The sequence below is a fragment of the Pseudorasbora parva genome, chromosome 20 (genome assembly GCF_024679245.1).
Source record: "Pseudorasbora parva isolate DD20220531a chromosome 20, ASM2467924v1, whole genome shotgun sequence".
Classification (NCBI taxonomy): Eukaryota; Metazoa; Chordata; class Actinopteri; order Cypriniformes; family Gobionidae; genus Pseudorasbora; species Pseudorasbora parva.
The window spans coordinates 35,363,892-35,379,443 of record NC_090191.1 but is presented as its reverse complement, the minus strand read 5'-3'; the positions used below and the strand labels follow the sequence as shown (position 1 = coordinate 35,379,443).

Genomic DNA, 15,552 nt, shown 5'->3' with positions numbered 1-15,552 from the left:
AAACAACAAAAAGTGTATTCACACTAGGCACTCTAAACCGTGCCCGAGCGCGTTTGACCCACAAAGCCCGGTTCGTTTGACAAGTGCGATTGCTCCGTTCCGTGCCATGGCGGCTGGCGCGGTTTCTTTTGGCTGGCCCTGGGTTCCAAAGATGGATGGCTATGTGAGATTTCTAATATGGATATTCAAGGACTTTACTATAGACAGAAAAATGTATCTACCGGTATTTTAATAGTCCCTTAGAATAGAATATATATATTTTAAATTCTACAATATAGTCATTTAGAATAGAATCGAATAGAATTGATTTAATGTGCCTCTTACAAGAAAAGACATGGCAGGTCTGACCATGTGACAAAATCTTAGTGTAAACGTTCTTAGAAGCAAATTAACAAAAGCAATACAAGTTATATATTCATAAAATAGTTCTAGATGGCAAATATCAGTGGGTCATAAAGACTTGCTATGAACTGACCATTTCATATTAGAATACAAGTCTTAGAATATTCAACAATTAGAATATTTGTAACAGTTGCAATATTTCGCAATATTGCTGTTTTTACTGTGTTTTAAATAAAGAAATGCAGCCATGGTGAGCATAGCAAAAACATCTTTAAAATGTCCACACATTCTATAAAAAAACACATCTCTATGGGCAGAATTTCTAATATGGCCAAAAAAATTCTCTATTCTAATATAATATAATAAAATAGATTAATATGCCTCTTTCAATAAAAAACATGGCTGGTCTGACCATGTGACAAAGTGATATGCAGTAAGTCAGCCTTCTCATCTTTCATTTCAGTGACTTCAGAGCTTCCTCCTGGATGATGAGTCTGCCTGGGAAAGTCAGGTTGATCTGGTAAGAAACAGTCATCCGTCAAACACACCAGCATCAAATGTCACTCCATGGCCCAAATACAGAGACATGTAAAGCCGTCTACTGCCTTTTTAGGGTTTCATCCTGGTTACAAGGTCTTTCTGTATTAGTCTTTAGACTGTTGTAGCCCACTGTGTGATTCTTTTAAATGCAGTTGTACTGTAGTAAAATCGAGCTCACTGCTCCAGGTCTCTGGTTTTTGGGTGCTCAGGGCCCAGGAGGTGAATCCTTATGTCTGCAGCTCTCTGGAGGAGATCCAGCCCCTCTCTCCTCTCCACTCTACTGCAGCTACGCAACAACACTTTACCTGCCAGACACAATAAAATAGACTAGTAATATATATATATTACACACACACACACACACACACACACACACACACACACACACACACACACACACACACACACACACACACACACACACACACACACACACACAGATCAGGTATAACATTATGACCATTTTCTTCCTAATATTGTGTTGGTCCACCTCTTGGTATCAAAACAGCCCTGACCTGTAAAGACATGGACTCCACTAGAACCCTGGAGGTGTGCTGTGGTATCTGGCACCAAGATGTTAGCAGCAGATCTTTTAAGTCCTGTAAGTTGTGATCGTAACTTGATCATGGATCGAACTTGTTTGTTCAACAAATCCCAAAGATGCCTGATTGGATTGAGATCTGGAGTATTTGGAGGCCAAGTCTGCAACTCAAACTCGTGCTCCTCAAACTATTCCTGAACCATTTTTGCTTTGGGACAGGGCATGTCATCCTGCTGAAAGAGGCCACAGGCACCAGGGAATACCATTTTCATGAAAGGGCGTACATGGTCTGCAACAACGCTTAGGTAGGTGGTATGTGTCAAAGTAACATCCACATGAATAGCAGGACCCAAGGTTTCCCAGCAGAACATTGATTAAAGCATCACACTGCCTCCGCCGACTTGCCTTCTTCCCATAGTGCATCCTGGAGCCATGTGTTCCCCAGGTAAGCCACACACACGCACCCAGCCATCCACGTGATGTAAAAGAAAACGTGATTCGTCAGACCAGGCCACCTTCTTCCATTACTCCGTGGTCCAGTTCTGATGCTCATGTGCCCACTGCTGGTGCTTTCAGCATGGGCACCCTGACTGTTCGTGTCTGCAGCCCCATACACAACAAGCTGTGCATCACTCAGTGCTCTGTGTATGACAGCTTTCAATCAGAGCCAGCATCAACTTCTTGGGCAGCATCAACTTACGCTTGCCCAGCTTTCCTGCTACTAACACATACAATTTGAGGACAAAATGTTCACTTTTTGCCTAATATATCCCTCCCACTAACAGATGTCGTGATGAAGAGATAATCAGTGTTATTCACTTCACCTGTCATAATGTTATGCCTGATTGCTGTATATGTATATGCATGTATCTTTTCTCTCTCTCTATACACACACAGTACAAATACATTTCCTTCAAATCAGAGTTTCTTAAGTTGTGATTCATCTTAGAGCAGCTTGCTTTGCTTCAAAACTTTTAATAAAGAATATGCCTCTGAAACCAAGGCCACTTAAAAGTGGGTGGTCACTGATGTGTTTAGTCACTCACCAAGCTTCATAAGAAGGACAGCAAGGTTGAGTTGCGCGGTGGGAAGCAATGTCCGAGCCTCATTTTCTTTAGTACTTATAGCATGACGGTACAGTTCAACAATTTTCCTCTGTGTCCATCTAAAAGTGCAAATCAAGCCAGTGACCTTAAGGGTTGATGAGTGATTGAGGTAACCTGATAAGCATTGTACAGAAGTCCATCTCTTACTCTGTATAGGTTTGAACACTGGCCCAGAGATCTGCAAGCTGCTCCTCCACTTCTGCTACCAGAGGATTATCATGGCCATACCAGCGCCTCCTACTGGCCAGCGCAGCTTGGAAGCATTTTTCTGCAGTCTTGGGCTCACAAAGACTCAATCTTAAAAATGTGAAAAAAATGCACCAAGTAATTTATGTATGTTTTACTGGCTGGTTAAAACAGTAGTCTTTGACTATTTCAAAGGGCAAAATATATTGAATAAAAGTAAAGTGGACTGTGGATGTTGTGTGTTTAACAAAGAATGGACAGCAAAATACATTTCTACCAGTATCGGACAGAAAGTGGTGTGGAGAGTAAGTTAAAGATTACAACTTAAGTCGTCATTTGACACAGATGTAGCATCATTTAAAAATTTTATTAAAATTTGGGGGAAAACTTTTTCACACCCCTTTTGTCTTACTTGTAAATGGCCTTCAGTAGCATGGCTGTGCCTTCAGCACAAGGATGGACAGAAATGTATCTAGAAGAGCGGATCTCTTTGAAAAGCCCTGGCACTACACATAGCCGTCCGTCCGCCAGCAATGCCAGACATAGACGACAAAGCAGCTGTCCTGTGAGAGCAGATTGGAGCCACCAAATGCACGCTATACAAAATATAACACACTTGTCTTTTTATTAAAGTTATGTGAATGCAGGAAAAAATATAAAATGCATGTTACCAACTATCAGTTTGACCTCTGCGCTGTCAGGATGGGCTACTGTAAGAGACCTGGCAGTCTCAAGTCCCTTGTGGAAGTACATCTCTGAGTTTTTCAGCAGATGCATTTGGACGTAAAGCTCTGCCAGCATATGCTGCACTTTGAGCAGTAAGCTCATACTGTCACTATCCAGCTCCATTCCCTGTCGAGGAAAACAGAATGCAAAAAATATATTTTTTTGAATGCATACAATTTCTGACAATGATTTAGCTAATCATATTACAGAAAGACTTGTATTATTTTTACCTTAATTTGGACAATGTGATCTGCTTTAAGTAGCAGCTCTTCAGCTTGCTGCATCTCACCAAAACAGAGCAGAACTTTACAGCAGAACAATGATAATCGCCACACACTGCTGTGATCTGGAGGTTGAGCGTCTACGAAAGACCAGGTGAGTTTAATTAACATATACAAGAAAGTGATAATTATGCCATAAATTATAGTTTCTTGTACAATTTCTTTACTTACAAAAAGCTACCAAAGTATCCTGTCAAATGTGTCCGAGACTACATGAATACTATGAATCATGGTAAATATTTCATAAATATTTGAAATACAAATTTGCATTACTAATATTTATAAACACACACAAACCCCTAATAAATAGTATTATTTCAAGAGGCCGGGTTTAAAAGAATAACATGATAGTCCTACATGATGAAAATTTAAAAAAATATATTTACACGGATATGGAGTGTAGTTATTGTAATGCCATATATTTCTGTCTATATGGCAATGACAGAAGAAGATTTTTACATTTAATTTGATAATGATAATAAAAAATTTCGGTTTTACCATTAAGATGTTCCAATGTCTGAGCCATCTGATTCTGAAATAACGTTACATAGTCAAATCCTTTCTCCCTTAGTAGTGTCCAATAATGTACAACATCAGTTGTCATCTGTGGGTATTGCTTCAGGCTGCTTGACAAAAACTCCATGATACTATGAAAAAGATGGAGATATGATATGATATGAGATATATATATATATACACACACATTATGGACTGAAAACACAATGCCTGCATTAGGGAAAAAAATTCTAATCAAAGATAAATTGCAGTTATCGTACGCTGGATCGCTAAGAAAGTCCTGCAACTCGTCGAATGAACCAGTTTGCTTAAGATGCCAAGGAATCTCTTCCACCTTTCTTGCCCAGCTACAAAGCTCTAAACCGGACTTCTGAAAAAAATTAGCAAGGATCTGATGGCAGGAATTCTGACCCTCCGTACCTTAAAGTAAAAGAGACAAGAGCACAACAGTGTGAATGCACTGGAAATGCTTGTTCTGTTTTGAAATGATATTACTCTTCAAAAGTGTTTGTACTCTTTTTCAAGAATCCTAGTGAATTCAAGAATTTCTTGGTGGCAAGGAATTAAAATATAATAAAAAATAATAAGACAAAAACAAACATCCCAACCATGCAACAACAGATTCATAGCCTGGCTGAGGGACTGATGCATGATGGTCAGAAGACCATTGTCTTTCTCCTGAACCCAAGGCCAAAAAGCAGAGCGCAATCGGGCCCATTCCAAAACCTTGACTCTCAGATTACCACAGTAGCCTAGATCTTCCAACAAAGCCAGAACCTGAGCCTCAGTCAGGCCAGCACGAGACACATGAATAAGGCAGAGTGTGTCCCACACCCAGCCTGAGAGATCTGTAGAGAGGGGGGAATTATTGTTAACTATAACTAATGAAATCTATAAGTTAGGACAAGCCTTGTAAAGTAAAAAGGACTTACCATCACTGAGTGATGCAGTGCTTGTATGAGTCTCAGTGACTTCCGTTGGAGTAGTTCTGCTGAAATCTTTAACCCAGCGATGTATGACCTTCACCCAGAGCTCTGGAACTGAATCAGCTTTTACATAATCCTCCAATAGCTCCATCTCTTGGTTTTTCTCCCTCAGCACTGCACATGTCCGTAACTCCGTGCCCATGAGCGCTAAAAAGGCTGGCAAGTGGCACTGTTTCTTACACGCAATTCTTTGCAAAACACTGGTTGGCAGCTCCTTGTCGGGTAAAGCCAGATGTCTGAGCAAAATGCTCTGCTGAACACTAGGATCAGAGACACGGGGACAGCTGAGAATCTGGACATCGGTCCTGCTGGTGAGACTTTTGTAAGTGAGGTCAGTAAAGGTGGTTGTGATGATCACTTTACAAAAGGGAGGCAGAGCATCTGGCAGCCATTGTAGGGCCTTCACCTGGAAAACAAAATAGTGTTAATTTTTTTTGGAATAAAGAAGTTAAAGACAACAGGGGACTGAAAAATCACCTCTTGCTTTGAGAGTCCAAGTGTTTCTGTCAGAAGGTCAATACCATCTACAAGAATAATACAAGGCCCAAGACTGGCTGCTGCCATAAATGCCTGGACCGCTTGATGGAGGTACTCAGCCTCGATGGCGTCTTCCCAATCTGGAAAATCACCTGACAAACAAATAAGATGCAAATTATTATGGCACTTGGCTTTTATTTCATGATGCTCTAAAACAGGGGATCCAATTTCCTGCAGCGTTTAGCTCCAATCTTGATCTAGCTCATATGCCAAGAAGACCTTGATTAGCTTGTCCAGGTGTGTTTTATTTGGGTTGGAGCTAATGCTGTGTTCCATTGACCTCAGAAGAGGGATGTCCAAGCTGGGCATGACATCACACCCGAGTTGACCACATTCCAGTACACAGGTCGGAAAACTAATATGGACAAACCTATGCAAACCTTTGTTGTGATTGCTCTTTCAGAATACAAATGTATTAAAAAAAGTGGTATTTTGCACAGATAATGCCAAAGAATCATGTCTAAAAGTAGAGGTTGGATAGTACTGTATGAACGGTTTATTGAGACACTGACAAACAGAAATACTACTAAAAAAAATAATACTAGAGACTAGAGCAGGCATATTGGATTCTGAAGTCTGGGTTTTTGTGGTTCCTAAGAGTTTTTCAATCACAACTCCGACCAGTTAAAGTTCCTACAGGGAACTTGGAATTTCCCACTTCGAGGACAAATGGAATGTACCTCAAGGGCCAGCATTGAGGATTTCAAACATTCAAAAAAAAAATGTCTCCATGTCTGGTCAGCCCCCCCCCCCCCCCCCCCCCCAACACAACACAACACACACACAACATAATAAATGATATATTTGTTGTGTTTATAAAGGCAGTTACAAGACTCATAGACACTTCTGGTGGAACAATTAGGAAATTTACCATAATGTGCTCTTCGAAGTTGAGCAGTACACTGTCTGAGCATAGACCTGACATCAGTGCTGGATGTGCTGGTTCCACAGAAGTGAGCAATGACTGGGAAATCAGGATTCTGTCGGCAGAAGGCCCGCAGCCACCACGCTGCCAGAGTGGACTTCCCACAACCCCTTTCACCACATACCAGTAAGATAGATTTCTCTGAGTCTTTCTGGTCAACATCACTGAAAGCAAACAACAATTTGACCTATAATATAATATGTTAGTCAAACACAGTTTGCCTGCTGTATTTGGTTTTTATCTTCTTACCATGTAAAATGAGCACCTGGATTTCTTCTGTGTTTCTCAGATTTTGCATTATGGGTTATAGAATGCAGAAATTTGTTTAATGCATTCAGTATTTCTGTGGTGGGTCCTGAGGCCACAAACCAGTCACACAATCCATGTGCATGTCTCTCATGGTAAAGCCGATCAAATGAATCCTGCTGCCATCCTAGAGTAAAACAAACCAATTCAAAAATCCTAAATGTTTCTTATTTTAACCTTCACATTTGGGGTCTGAGAACCCTCAAAGAAATTTAACAACTCAAAATCTCAAAATATTATAGGCATACCTATGATGGATTTTTTTGGATCCTCATGAAATTTACAGATGACTCCTTCCCAGTCCACCCTTATCATCTCCTCCAGTTCATGAAGGTTTCTGAAGAATCTGTCAAACAGTGGAAAGACACACACACACACACACACACACACACACACACACACACACACACACACACACACACACACACACACACACACACACACACACACTTGACTTTAGTATTTTAAATAAATCTGTATAATCTGTTTTGAGACATTGTGATCTGCATACTCAAACCTGACAGGAAGACAGTGATTTATGATCCTTCTTTTTAGATCTCTGATTCTCTGTCTCTCACTTTGGCTTTGATTAGATAGCATGTTCAAGAAGATGTGCATTTCATCACTGCTGTCATCCTCTATGTCCTGTGGGGTATAATCTTTAAAATAAAAGAAGCAGCTTCTGTGGTTGTCAATGAAGGCTGCCTTGGTGATCTCCAGCTCTGTCAGACTACAGGTACGATACCTGTCCTCCATGACCCAAGGGTAACCAGCCTTTGCAGCAACATGCATGTTCCTAGCCACCTCAGACAAAGAACACGGTCCAATATCAGATTGAGAATAATTTTCCTCTGGCAGACATTGTCCATAGCTGTGTCCAAGAAGACAGATGAAAAAAGAAGAGCGGTCGATGAGATCCAAACTGATTTTCAACTGCTGGTCGAAAAGATCTGGCTTTATCTGATTTCCATCACTGTCATTATTTTCATAACCTCTTTCTTGTCTGCTTTGCTGTAAGTCCACAGGTTTGAAACAGGTGCCTCTTGTTTGGCAAAGTGCATCTAGGAGGGGAAACACCTTTGCTTTCAGGTAAGAAAACTCTTCTCGAAGATCACCTGGAAAATAGCACAGATAAGGCTGAAGAGGAAACACCAGGCTGTCAGAAACGCCAATACTTTTTTCTTGGGTGTTTATTCCTTGCATTTTTAGTGTGTGACACTTTCAGAACTAAACATATCTACATTGAACAGAGAAAAAAGAAATACACAAATAATAAAGGGTACATAATTTTAATCTCAACATTAAGAAAAATCCCAGTCAACATAAAATAAGTAAAACAGAGAAGAGTCTTTAAGTCAAAGTTCAAGAATCCTATCGGGACTTTCTTTTCTTGATCTTGTGGTCTATCGTGTCAACAACTTGTTGCTAAGGTAACCGTAATTATACGTTTAATTTGATTCTGAATCAGCTAGTTCCGTTTCCCCCAACCCGCTTATAGCAGTAAACTAAACCCACACCGTCCCCAGATCAGTTGTTACAGTCTAGGACACGATGGATTGGCATCCCGTCGAGCCAATCGACGCGAGACACGATCGGAACGTGTAAAATCGGACATGTAAGGCGGTGATTGGAAGACGCCAGCTGCGGATCGTTCTCTAATTGGCGCGGTGTTGTGCGTGGGGTGCTGTGATTGGCTCATGACGCCTGAGCACAGCCCTAACGCGCATGGGTTCATAAAGCCGACTTCTCCCTCTCTGTCCACGCACTGCAAGAGTTCACCGAGGCGTACAGGGTGCTGCAAAGCTCAAGGCGTTAATCTGCTATTGAGTCTCATTAATAAACCATTTTTCTTTCTAGAACAATGAGGCGGCTGTGGATTATTGGTCTCCTCTGTACACTATTGGCTTTCGGTGAGTATATTTTATTAAATGGCAATGGAACGCAACGTTATGCAGTTTGCTGTCTTTGAACTTGACAAAGCGTCAGTGAGTTTTTGCAGTAAGGCTGCTGTCTTTGTGTGGTTCCGCTTTCTGCCATGTAAGGTTTAGTATTTTATATATTGATTGGTGATTTTGCAGAGATGTTAACGCGTCCTAAATGGATGAATTATTCAGAACAGGAAATAAAACATGGAGCGTGGATTTGCCTTGCATGTGCTTCTGGAAGTTTCCTTAAGATTGAAATGGCCATCATATATTCAGAAGCCATTCCATTATGATGGTTATATGATGCTTTAAAATGACAAAGTTGCATTGAAATAGTTGGCCTAGTAATGTACGATTAAAAAAACCAACTAGTATAGTAATGACAGAATGTAACGTTAACCATAGTCTAATTGCACATTTAAAGAATCATCGATCTTGAGCCATGTGAACTCTCATCAAGGCCTTTAACTGCCTAACTGGGATCTTCTGGATCAAGAGAGTGCATCTGCAAACAAATCAAGGGCGTTTAGCACATTTCAGAACCATCTGGGCAATTTTAAGAATTTCACTTCACAATGTCCACATTCATATAAAATGAATAAACAAGACTATGTAGTTCAAATACTAGGCAATTAAGTTATGAAACTTGTGATTCAAATAAGTTAAGCATTTTAGTGATGTGTGCTGTTACTTCATTACGTTGAGTAACACCATAGCATCTGTATAGCTTTGAAGTGCTCTTTATCACCAATGTTGCATTCACACTTTTTTTTTTCTCCTTCTAATCTTCGTTTTGCATAATTGCAGCATCTGTGAAAGCTGATGATGACGTTGACATTGACGGCACAGTGGAAGAGGACCTTGGGAAGAGCAGAGATGGATCCCGCACAGATGATGAGGTTGTTCAGAGGTCTGTATGGGCTTGAACTGCACTTGACTGATTTGAACTTTTATTTATTTGTTACAGGACTTTGGAAAATGTCCTGTAACCCTTAATTTAGACTTGGATCTTAGTGCTCTTAGTTGCTATTTTTAGCATATTAAATGCACTTGTATCATGAGGTTACATTTGGATGTATTCAATTTAAGTTCCTCACAAAGACCATAAATGACCCCCAGTGAGGGTTGAACATCTGGTTGATGTATTTGTCTCGTTTCACAATACCCAAGGGTAAATGGTAATAAGTCCCCAGAGAAACGCATGTCACAAGCATCCTTTTTGCTCTCCCATCTCTTCTCTAAAAGGGAGGAGGAAGCCATTCAGCTAGATGGTTTGAACGCCTCCCAAATAAAGGAAATTCGCGATAAAGCAGAAAAGCATGTATTCCAGGCGGAAGTGAACAGGATGATGAAACTGATCATCAATTCTCTATATAAGAACAAGGAGGTGAGTGGTGGGGGCATTAGAAGATATTAAAGCTAGTTTGTCATGGTTTTGCAAATCGACAAGATTGACGGTTCATAATTATTCATCTTTTTCCCCCTAAAGATCTTCCTTCGAGAACTGATCTCTAATGCTTCCGATGCCTTGGATAAGATCCGGTTGTTGTCACTGACTCACGACGATGCCCTTGCTGGAAATGAAGAGCTTACTATTAAAATTAAGGTTTGTTAAAATGAGTCCTGAGACTTGCCGTCAACCCTGTCTGCTGAACCAACAGTACTTAATTTCCAGTAATGAGGGAGACATAACACTTTTACATTTGCGTTGCAAAAGGAATTCAAATGTGTGAAGCAAATAGAGGAGTTTTTCCTTCCTGTAATTTTCATTTTAATCTTAATTTTGATACTCAACACATTGTTTAACTATGCAATCTATTACATTTATTAGTTCCTTTAAAGTCCAGTATCTCAAATGTATTTGGTTAAATTATGGTTTAAGATATCTTAGAAAGTTATATTACTCTGCAAACACTTCAGAATAATTTAACAGTCAACCCTGTTTTAATCTAAAGCAAATTAAGACCTTTTATATAGGTCACCATAAATGGTCAATAAAGCAAGCGTGTTAAAATGCAAATAGTTTTAATTTAATCCTGTCCTCTCTCACCAGTCCGACAAAGAAAAGAATGTGCTTCATATCACTGACACTGGTATCGGAATGACCAAAGAAGAACTTGTGAAGAACCTAGGTACCATTGCCAAGTCCGGAACTAGTGAGTTCCTTAACAAGATGACTGAGATACAGGATGACAGTCAGTCGACCTCTGAGCTGATCGGTCAGTTTGGTGTGGGCTTCTACTCTGCCTTCCTTGTGGCTGACAAGGTCATTGTCACCTCCAAGCACAACAACGGCACTCAACACATCTGGGAATCCGATTCCAACGAGTTCTCCGTCATCGAGGACCCTCGTGGTGACACTCTGGGCAGAGGCACCACCATTACGTAAGCACTTAAACTTCAGACGTCTCATAGATAGATGTTGTGACAATCTGTGACTATAGTCTTGTTTCATCAGGTTGGTGATGAAAGAGGAAGCTTCTGACTACCTTGAGCTGGAAACCATCAAGAACCTGGTGAGAAAGTACTCGCAGTTCATCAACTTCCCCATCTATGTATGGAGCAGCAAGGTCAGTGTGTCCACCAAAGACTCGCTAGTTTAAAGTTCACCTGTAGTTTTAATTAACTTAACTCATTGTTTTTGTTTTTCAGACTGAGACCGTAGAGGAGCCCATTGAGGATGAAGCTGAGGCAGAGAAGGAAGAGACCACTGAAGATGAAGCTGAGGTTGAGGAAGAGGATGAAGACAAGGACAAACCAAAGACTAAGAAGGTAATCTATATGCAAATCCCCAACGGCAATTGTTTTGTTTCCAAATGATTACAATGATTCCTCACTCCCTTCAGGTGGAGAAGACTGTGTGGGACTGGGAGCTGATGAATGACATTAAACCCATCTGGCAGAGGCCTGCAAAGGAAGTGGAGGAGGATGAATACAAAGCCTTCTACAAGACCTTCTCCAGGGTGAGAATCTGTGCTTTGCACAAATTATAAACTCATGATCATCTGTGGCCTCTTGGATTGATTCAAGTGGAATTCTGCTTTCATTCAGGACACAGATGAGCCCTTGTCACACATTCATTTCACCGCCGAAGGCGAGGTCACCTTCAAGTCCATCCTCTTCATCCCGGCAGCTGCACCCAGAGGTCTCTTTGACGAGTATGGGACCAAGAAGAATGACTTCATCAAGGTAACTTTAACCTTTAAGTGGGAAAAGTACACATTCTCTTATGTTGTAGTATCAACTGTACCTAATTTTTTTTCTTTTCTCGCAGCTATTTGTGCGTAGAGTCTTCATCACCGATGACTTCCATGACATGATGCCCAAGTACCTCAACTTCATCAAAGGCGTTGTAAGTGCTTTTGGCTGGCTCTTTAAGTGTATCCATTATGATATTCAGGATGCACTGAAATTTGTGACCACTTTACAATCCTAGTTCAGCAGTGCAATTTAATATATATTGGCTTGTACACATTTCATTTAGCAAAAATCTATCTTCAGAATAAGTTTAAAATAACCAATTCCAATTTAATACTTAACCTAGGAATGAATTCAGTTATTTTCTTAATTTAAAATGATCATTTATATACATAAAATAAACTCTGAATAATTAGCTGGGAATTAGTGTTTTAAAATATAGATCCAACTTTATTTAATAAACGATTTGATTATCGTAATCCCATGCCAATGCAGGAAGGTATATGGTGTAATCACTTAAATTGACGTTGACTCCATGTTTGGTAATCTCTCAGGTGGACTCTGATGATCTGCCTTTGAATGTGTCCAGAGAGACTCTACAGCAACACAAACTGCTTAAGGTGAGCTAATTGTGTTACTCAAAGTAACGTTTACTTTTGTTGAATTATGAAGTTATTCATGCTGTACAGGCAAATTTCAGTTTTCATAACATGTTGGTTTCTATTGTTCTAGGTCATCCGTAAGAAGCTGGTCCGCAAGACCCTGGATATGATCAAGAAGATTGCAGAGGAGCAGTACAATGACAAGTTCTGGAAGGAATTCGGCACCAACGTCAAGCTGGGAGTTATTGAGGATCACTCCAACAGAACCCGCCTGGCCAAGCTGCTCCGCTTCCAGACCTCCCACAGTGAAACCGTGCTGTCTAGTCTGGAGCAGTATGTGGAGAGGATGAAGGAAAAGCAAGACAAGATCTTCTTCATGGCTGGAACCAGCAGGAAGGAGGTGCTTAAGTGGTTTAACTTTTACCTGTGCCTTACTAGGATAATCCATTTCTCTATTTCCATAGTAACATATTTCACTGGTTTTGGTTTTAGGCTGAGGCATCTCCATTTGTGGAGAGGCTTCTTAAGAAAGGATATGAGGTAGTCTACCTGACTGAACCAGTGGATGAGTACTGCATCCAGGCCCTGCCCGAGTTTGACGGCAAACGCTTCCAGAATGTGGCAAAGGAAGGTGTGAAGTTTGACGAGAGCGATAAGGCCAAGGAGACCAGGGAAGCTTTGGAGAAGGAATTTGAACCCCTCACCACCTGGATGAAAGACAAGGCCCTGAAGGACAACGTATGATTTCCTATATTTCATTGTATTTCATTTTATAAGCTGGCTGACTTGAAGTGGCATATAAATTGAAACAAGCTTGTCATGTTTCAGATCGAGAAGGCCATTTTGTCCCAGAGGCTGACAAACTCTCCTTGCGCTCTGGTAGCCAGTCAGTACGGATGGTCTGGCAACATGGAAAGAATCATGAAAGCCCAGGCTTACCAGACAGGAAAAGACATTTCCACAAAGTACGTCCTCTGACTAGGTCTTAAACACATCTGTGGATATACAGCATCTAGTAATCATCATAGCTGCATAGCAATGACCTGGCAAACATTACCAACATAAGCTGTTAATTTTTGCAATATTGCTCTATTGTCAAAAATATTGGTAGATGTTGCCATACCTTTAGAACTGATTTTGCAATTCCCCACTTCTTGGTTTGCTATGTGAAAATGGAGAGGGGTTAATTCTAAATGCATTTATCTGGTCATAATTGGGTAAACCAATTCTTCTCTCATTCTAGTTATTACGCAAGTCAAAAGAAGACATTAGAAATCAACCCCAAACATCCTCTCATCAAGGAAATGTTGAGGAGAGTCAAAGTACGTCAACTCATTTTGCTTCAAGTCACTTATTAAATATTACACAATCTGCAAATTGTTCAAATAGTCTGACGTATTTCTTTGCTGGATGTTTCTCCTAGGAAGACGGTGAGGACCAGACAGCTGCAGATTTAGCTGTAGTGCTCTTTGAGACGGCCACACTGCGCTCTGGCTACCAGCTCTCAGACACCAAAGCATACGGAGACAGAATAGAGCGCATGCTGCGACTCAGCATGAATGTAGACCTTGATGCACAGGTATATGCACAATCCAGCATTGGTGTACGAAACAATGTTCAAATGAAGATATCTCATTTCCTCAATATCCTGTTACTGTGTCTACAGGTTGAGGAAGAGCCTGAGGAGGAACCAGAAGAACAGACTGAGGAAGCAGAAGCTGAGGATGAAGAGGAGATCCAGGCAGATGAGGAGGCAGAAGAAGATTCAGTAAGTAGAAATGGTCACAAAGACAAACCCTCATGTTCCAAACGTTTTTTTTTTTTTTTTTTCATGAAATGCAAATGGAGAATTTAATTTGCACTAATTCGATAGCTCACTTTAGACATTACTTTAGATCACGAGACATAACTTTGCAACTACATGTCAGCAAACTCCCATTAAAATATTAGGGTTTAAGTTTTGCAGTTAGTAGATTGAGTTGACATGTACAAGTTATTTATAGTCAGTAGAATGTCTTTGGGCAATAAAATGGCATTAGCAGATATTAAGCAGACAGTCTAACAAAGACCTGGGTATAAACACAAAATTCTGCACAGAAGTGTGGCACAGCTTTCAAAGTACTCAACCATGGATGTGCGTTTGACACTTGACCAGTACAATGACCTTTTTATACTCTACCATGCCTGTTTAAAACAAGAACAGATTTTCTCTCTATACACTACTTTGACTACTGGACCGTACAATCACCACTGTCTATTGTTACAAGTGGACTTCTGTCTAAATCACCTTACGCATGTTGTGACGGTGCATATACAATTAGGCAGACCGTTGACAGCCAAAGTATACTTTGAGCTTTATGCTCTTATGCCTGGTATTTGTCTAACTACAAAGTTAAATGTCTAAAGTCGACTATTGAAATAGTGTTACATTTAAGTGGTTTAAAGTGACATGAGGGTGGGTAAATGGGAGGACTGTCCTTTTACCATTTGAGATGCCTTATGTCTTTTGTCCTAACACGCATACTTCTGTTTCCGTTTCAGGATACCACAGGCAAAGATGAGCTGTAAAGTGTAAATCTGGGAGGGACTGTGTCGAACTGCTGCAGAGTGAAGATGCTGATCTCAGTTTGTTGTCTTTTCTCTGTGTGGGTGGGTTGGGGGATAGGAGATGTTTTTTTTAAGGCGCTGCGTTTTTGTGTTTGAGATTCTTTTTTTTTACATTCCTCCATGATTGTAAATTTGTTAATATTTAACTGACCCAGTTGTGGAGTGCTGACTCCTGTCCACAGAACTATTAAATGTTTCCGGAAAAGGACCTTTTGTGTAATTTGTCTT

The 15,552-nt window shown here is 40.5% G+C and overlaps 2 protein-coding genes and 1 long non-coding RNA gene across 3 annotated transcripts; 2 read left to right on the top strand and 1 right to left on the bottom strand.

Moving 5' to 3' along the window:
* Window positions 1-23: 23 nt before the first annotated feature.
* Window positions 24-2,822, top strand: LOC137049188 (uncharacterized). The gene is made up of 3 exons (XR_010899566.1): window positions 24-163; window positions 806-862; window positions 2,686-2,822. It is a non-coding gene; the product is annotated as an uncharacterized lncRNA (long non-coding RNA).
* Window positions 415-8,468, bottom strand: ttc41 (tetratricopeptide repeat domain 41). The gene is made up of 15 exons (XM_067427626.1): window positions 7,510-8,468; window positions 7,241-7,338; window positions 6,936-7,119; window positions 6,633-6,850; window positions 5,702-5,853; window positions 5,171-5,630; window positions 4,847-5,086; window positions 4,499-4,658; window positions 4,221-4,369; window positions 3,672-3,802; window positions 3,387-3,567; window positions 3,128-3,278; window positions 2,677-2,826; window positions 2,470-2,588; window positions 415-1,187 (listed from the first exon to the last, which is right to left on the bottom strand). Exons 1-15 carry the CDS (start codon window positions 8,193-8,195, stop codon window positions 1,057-1,059), a joined length of 3,210 nt encoding a protein of 1,069 aa, XP_067283727.1. The 5' UTR covers window positions 8,196-8,468; the 3' UTR covers window positions 415-1,056.
* Window positions 8,469-8,743: 275 nt separating this feature from the next.
* On the top strand, window positions 8,744-15,532 carry hsp90b1 (heat shock protein 90, beta (grp94), member 1). The gene is made up of 18 exons (XM_067428706.1): window positions 8,744-8,902; window positions 9,725-9,827; window positions 10,163-10,304; window positions 10,407-10,523; window positions 10,971-11,302; window positions 11,376-11,487; window positions 11,570-11,689; window positions 11,764-11,880; window positions 11,969-12,106; window positions 12,192-12,269; window positions 12,670-12,735; window positions 12,848-13,117; window positions 13,210-13,455; window positions 13,546-13,682; window positions 13,961-14,039; window positions 14,141-14,296; window positions 14,384-14,485; window positions 15,259-15,532. The coding sequence occupies exons 1-18, from the start codon at window positions 8,854-8,856 to the stop codon at window positions 15,283-15,285; spliced, it is 2,391 nt and encodes a 796-aa protein (XP_067284807.1). The 5' UTR covers window positions 8,744-8,853; the 3' UTR covers window positions 15,286-15,532.
* The last annotated feature ends 20 nt before the right edge of the window (window positions 15,533-15,552 follow it).

Bases quoted from the DNA above. Each gene is read 5' to 3' on its own strand.
- ttc41 (XM_067427626.1), bottom strand. From the start codon at position 8,195: ATGCAAGGAATAAACACCCAAGAAAAAAGTATTGGCGTTTCTGACAGC. The intron at 5,631-5,701 runs GTGATTTTTCAG...TTTGTTTTCCAG, and splicing joins TTGGACTCTCAAAGCAAGAG to GTGAAGGCCCTACAATGGCT. The intron at 5,087-5,170 runs GTAAGTCCTTTT...CCCTCTCTACAG, and splicing joins CACTGCATCACTCAGTGATG to ATCTCTCAGGCTGGGTGTGG.
- hsp90b1 (XM_067428706.1), top strand. From the start codon at position 8,854: ATGAGGCGGCTGTGGATTATTGGTCTCCTCTGTACACTATTGGCTTTC. The intron at 10,524-10,970 runs GTTTGTTAAAAT...CTCTCTCACCAG, and splicing joins AGCTTACTATTAAAATTAAG to TCCGACAAAGAAAAGAATGT. The intron at 13,456-13,545 runs GTATGATTTCCT...GTCATGTTTCAG, and splicing joins ACAAGGCCCTGAAGGACAAC to ATCGAGAAGGCCATTTTGTC.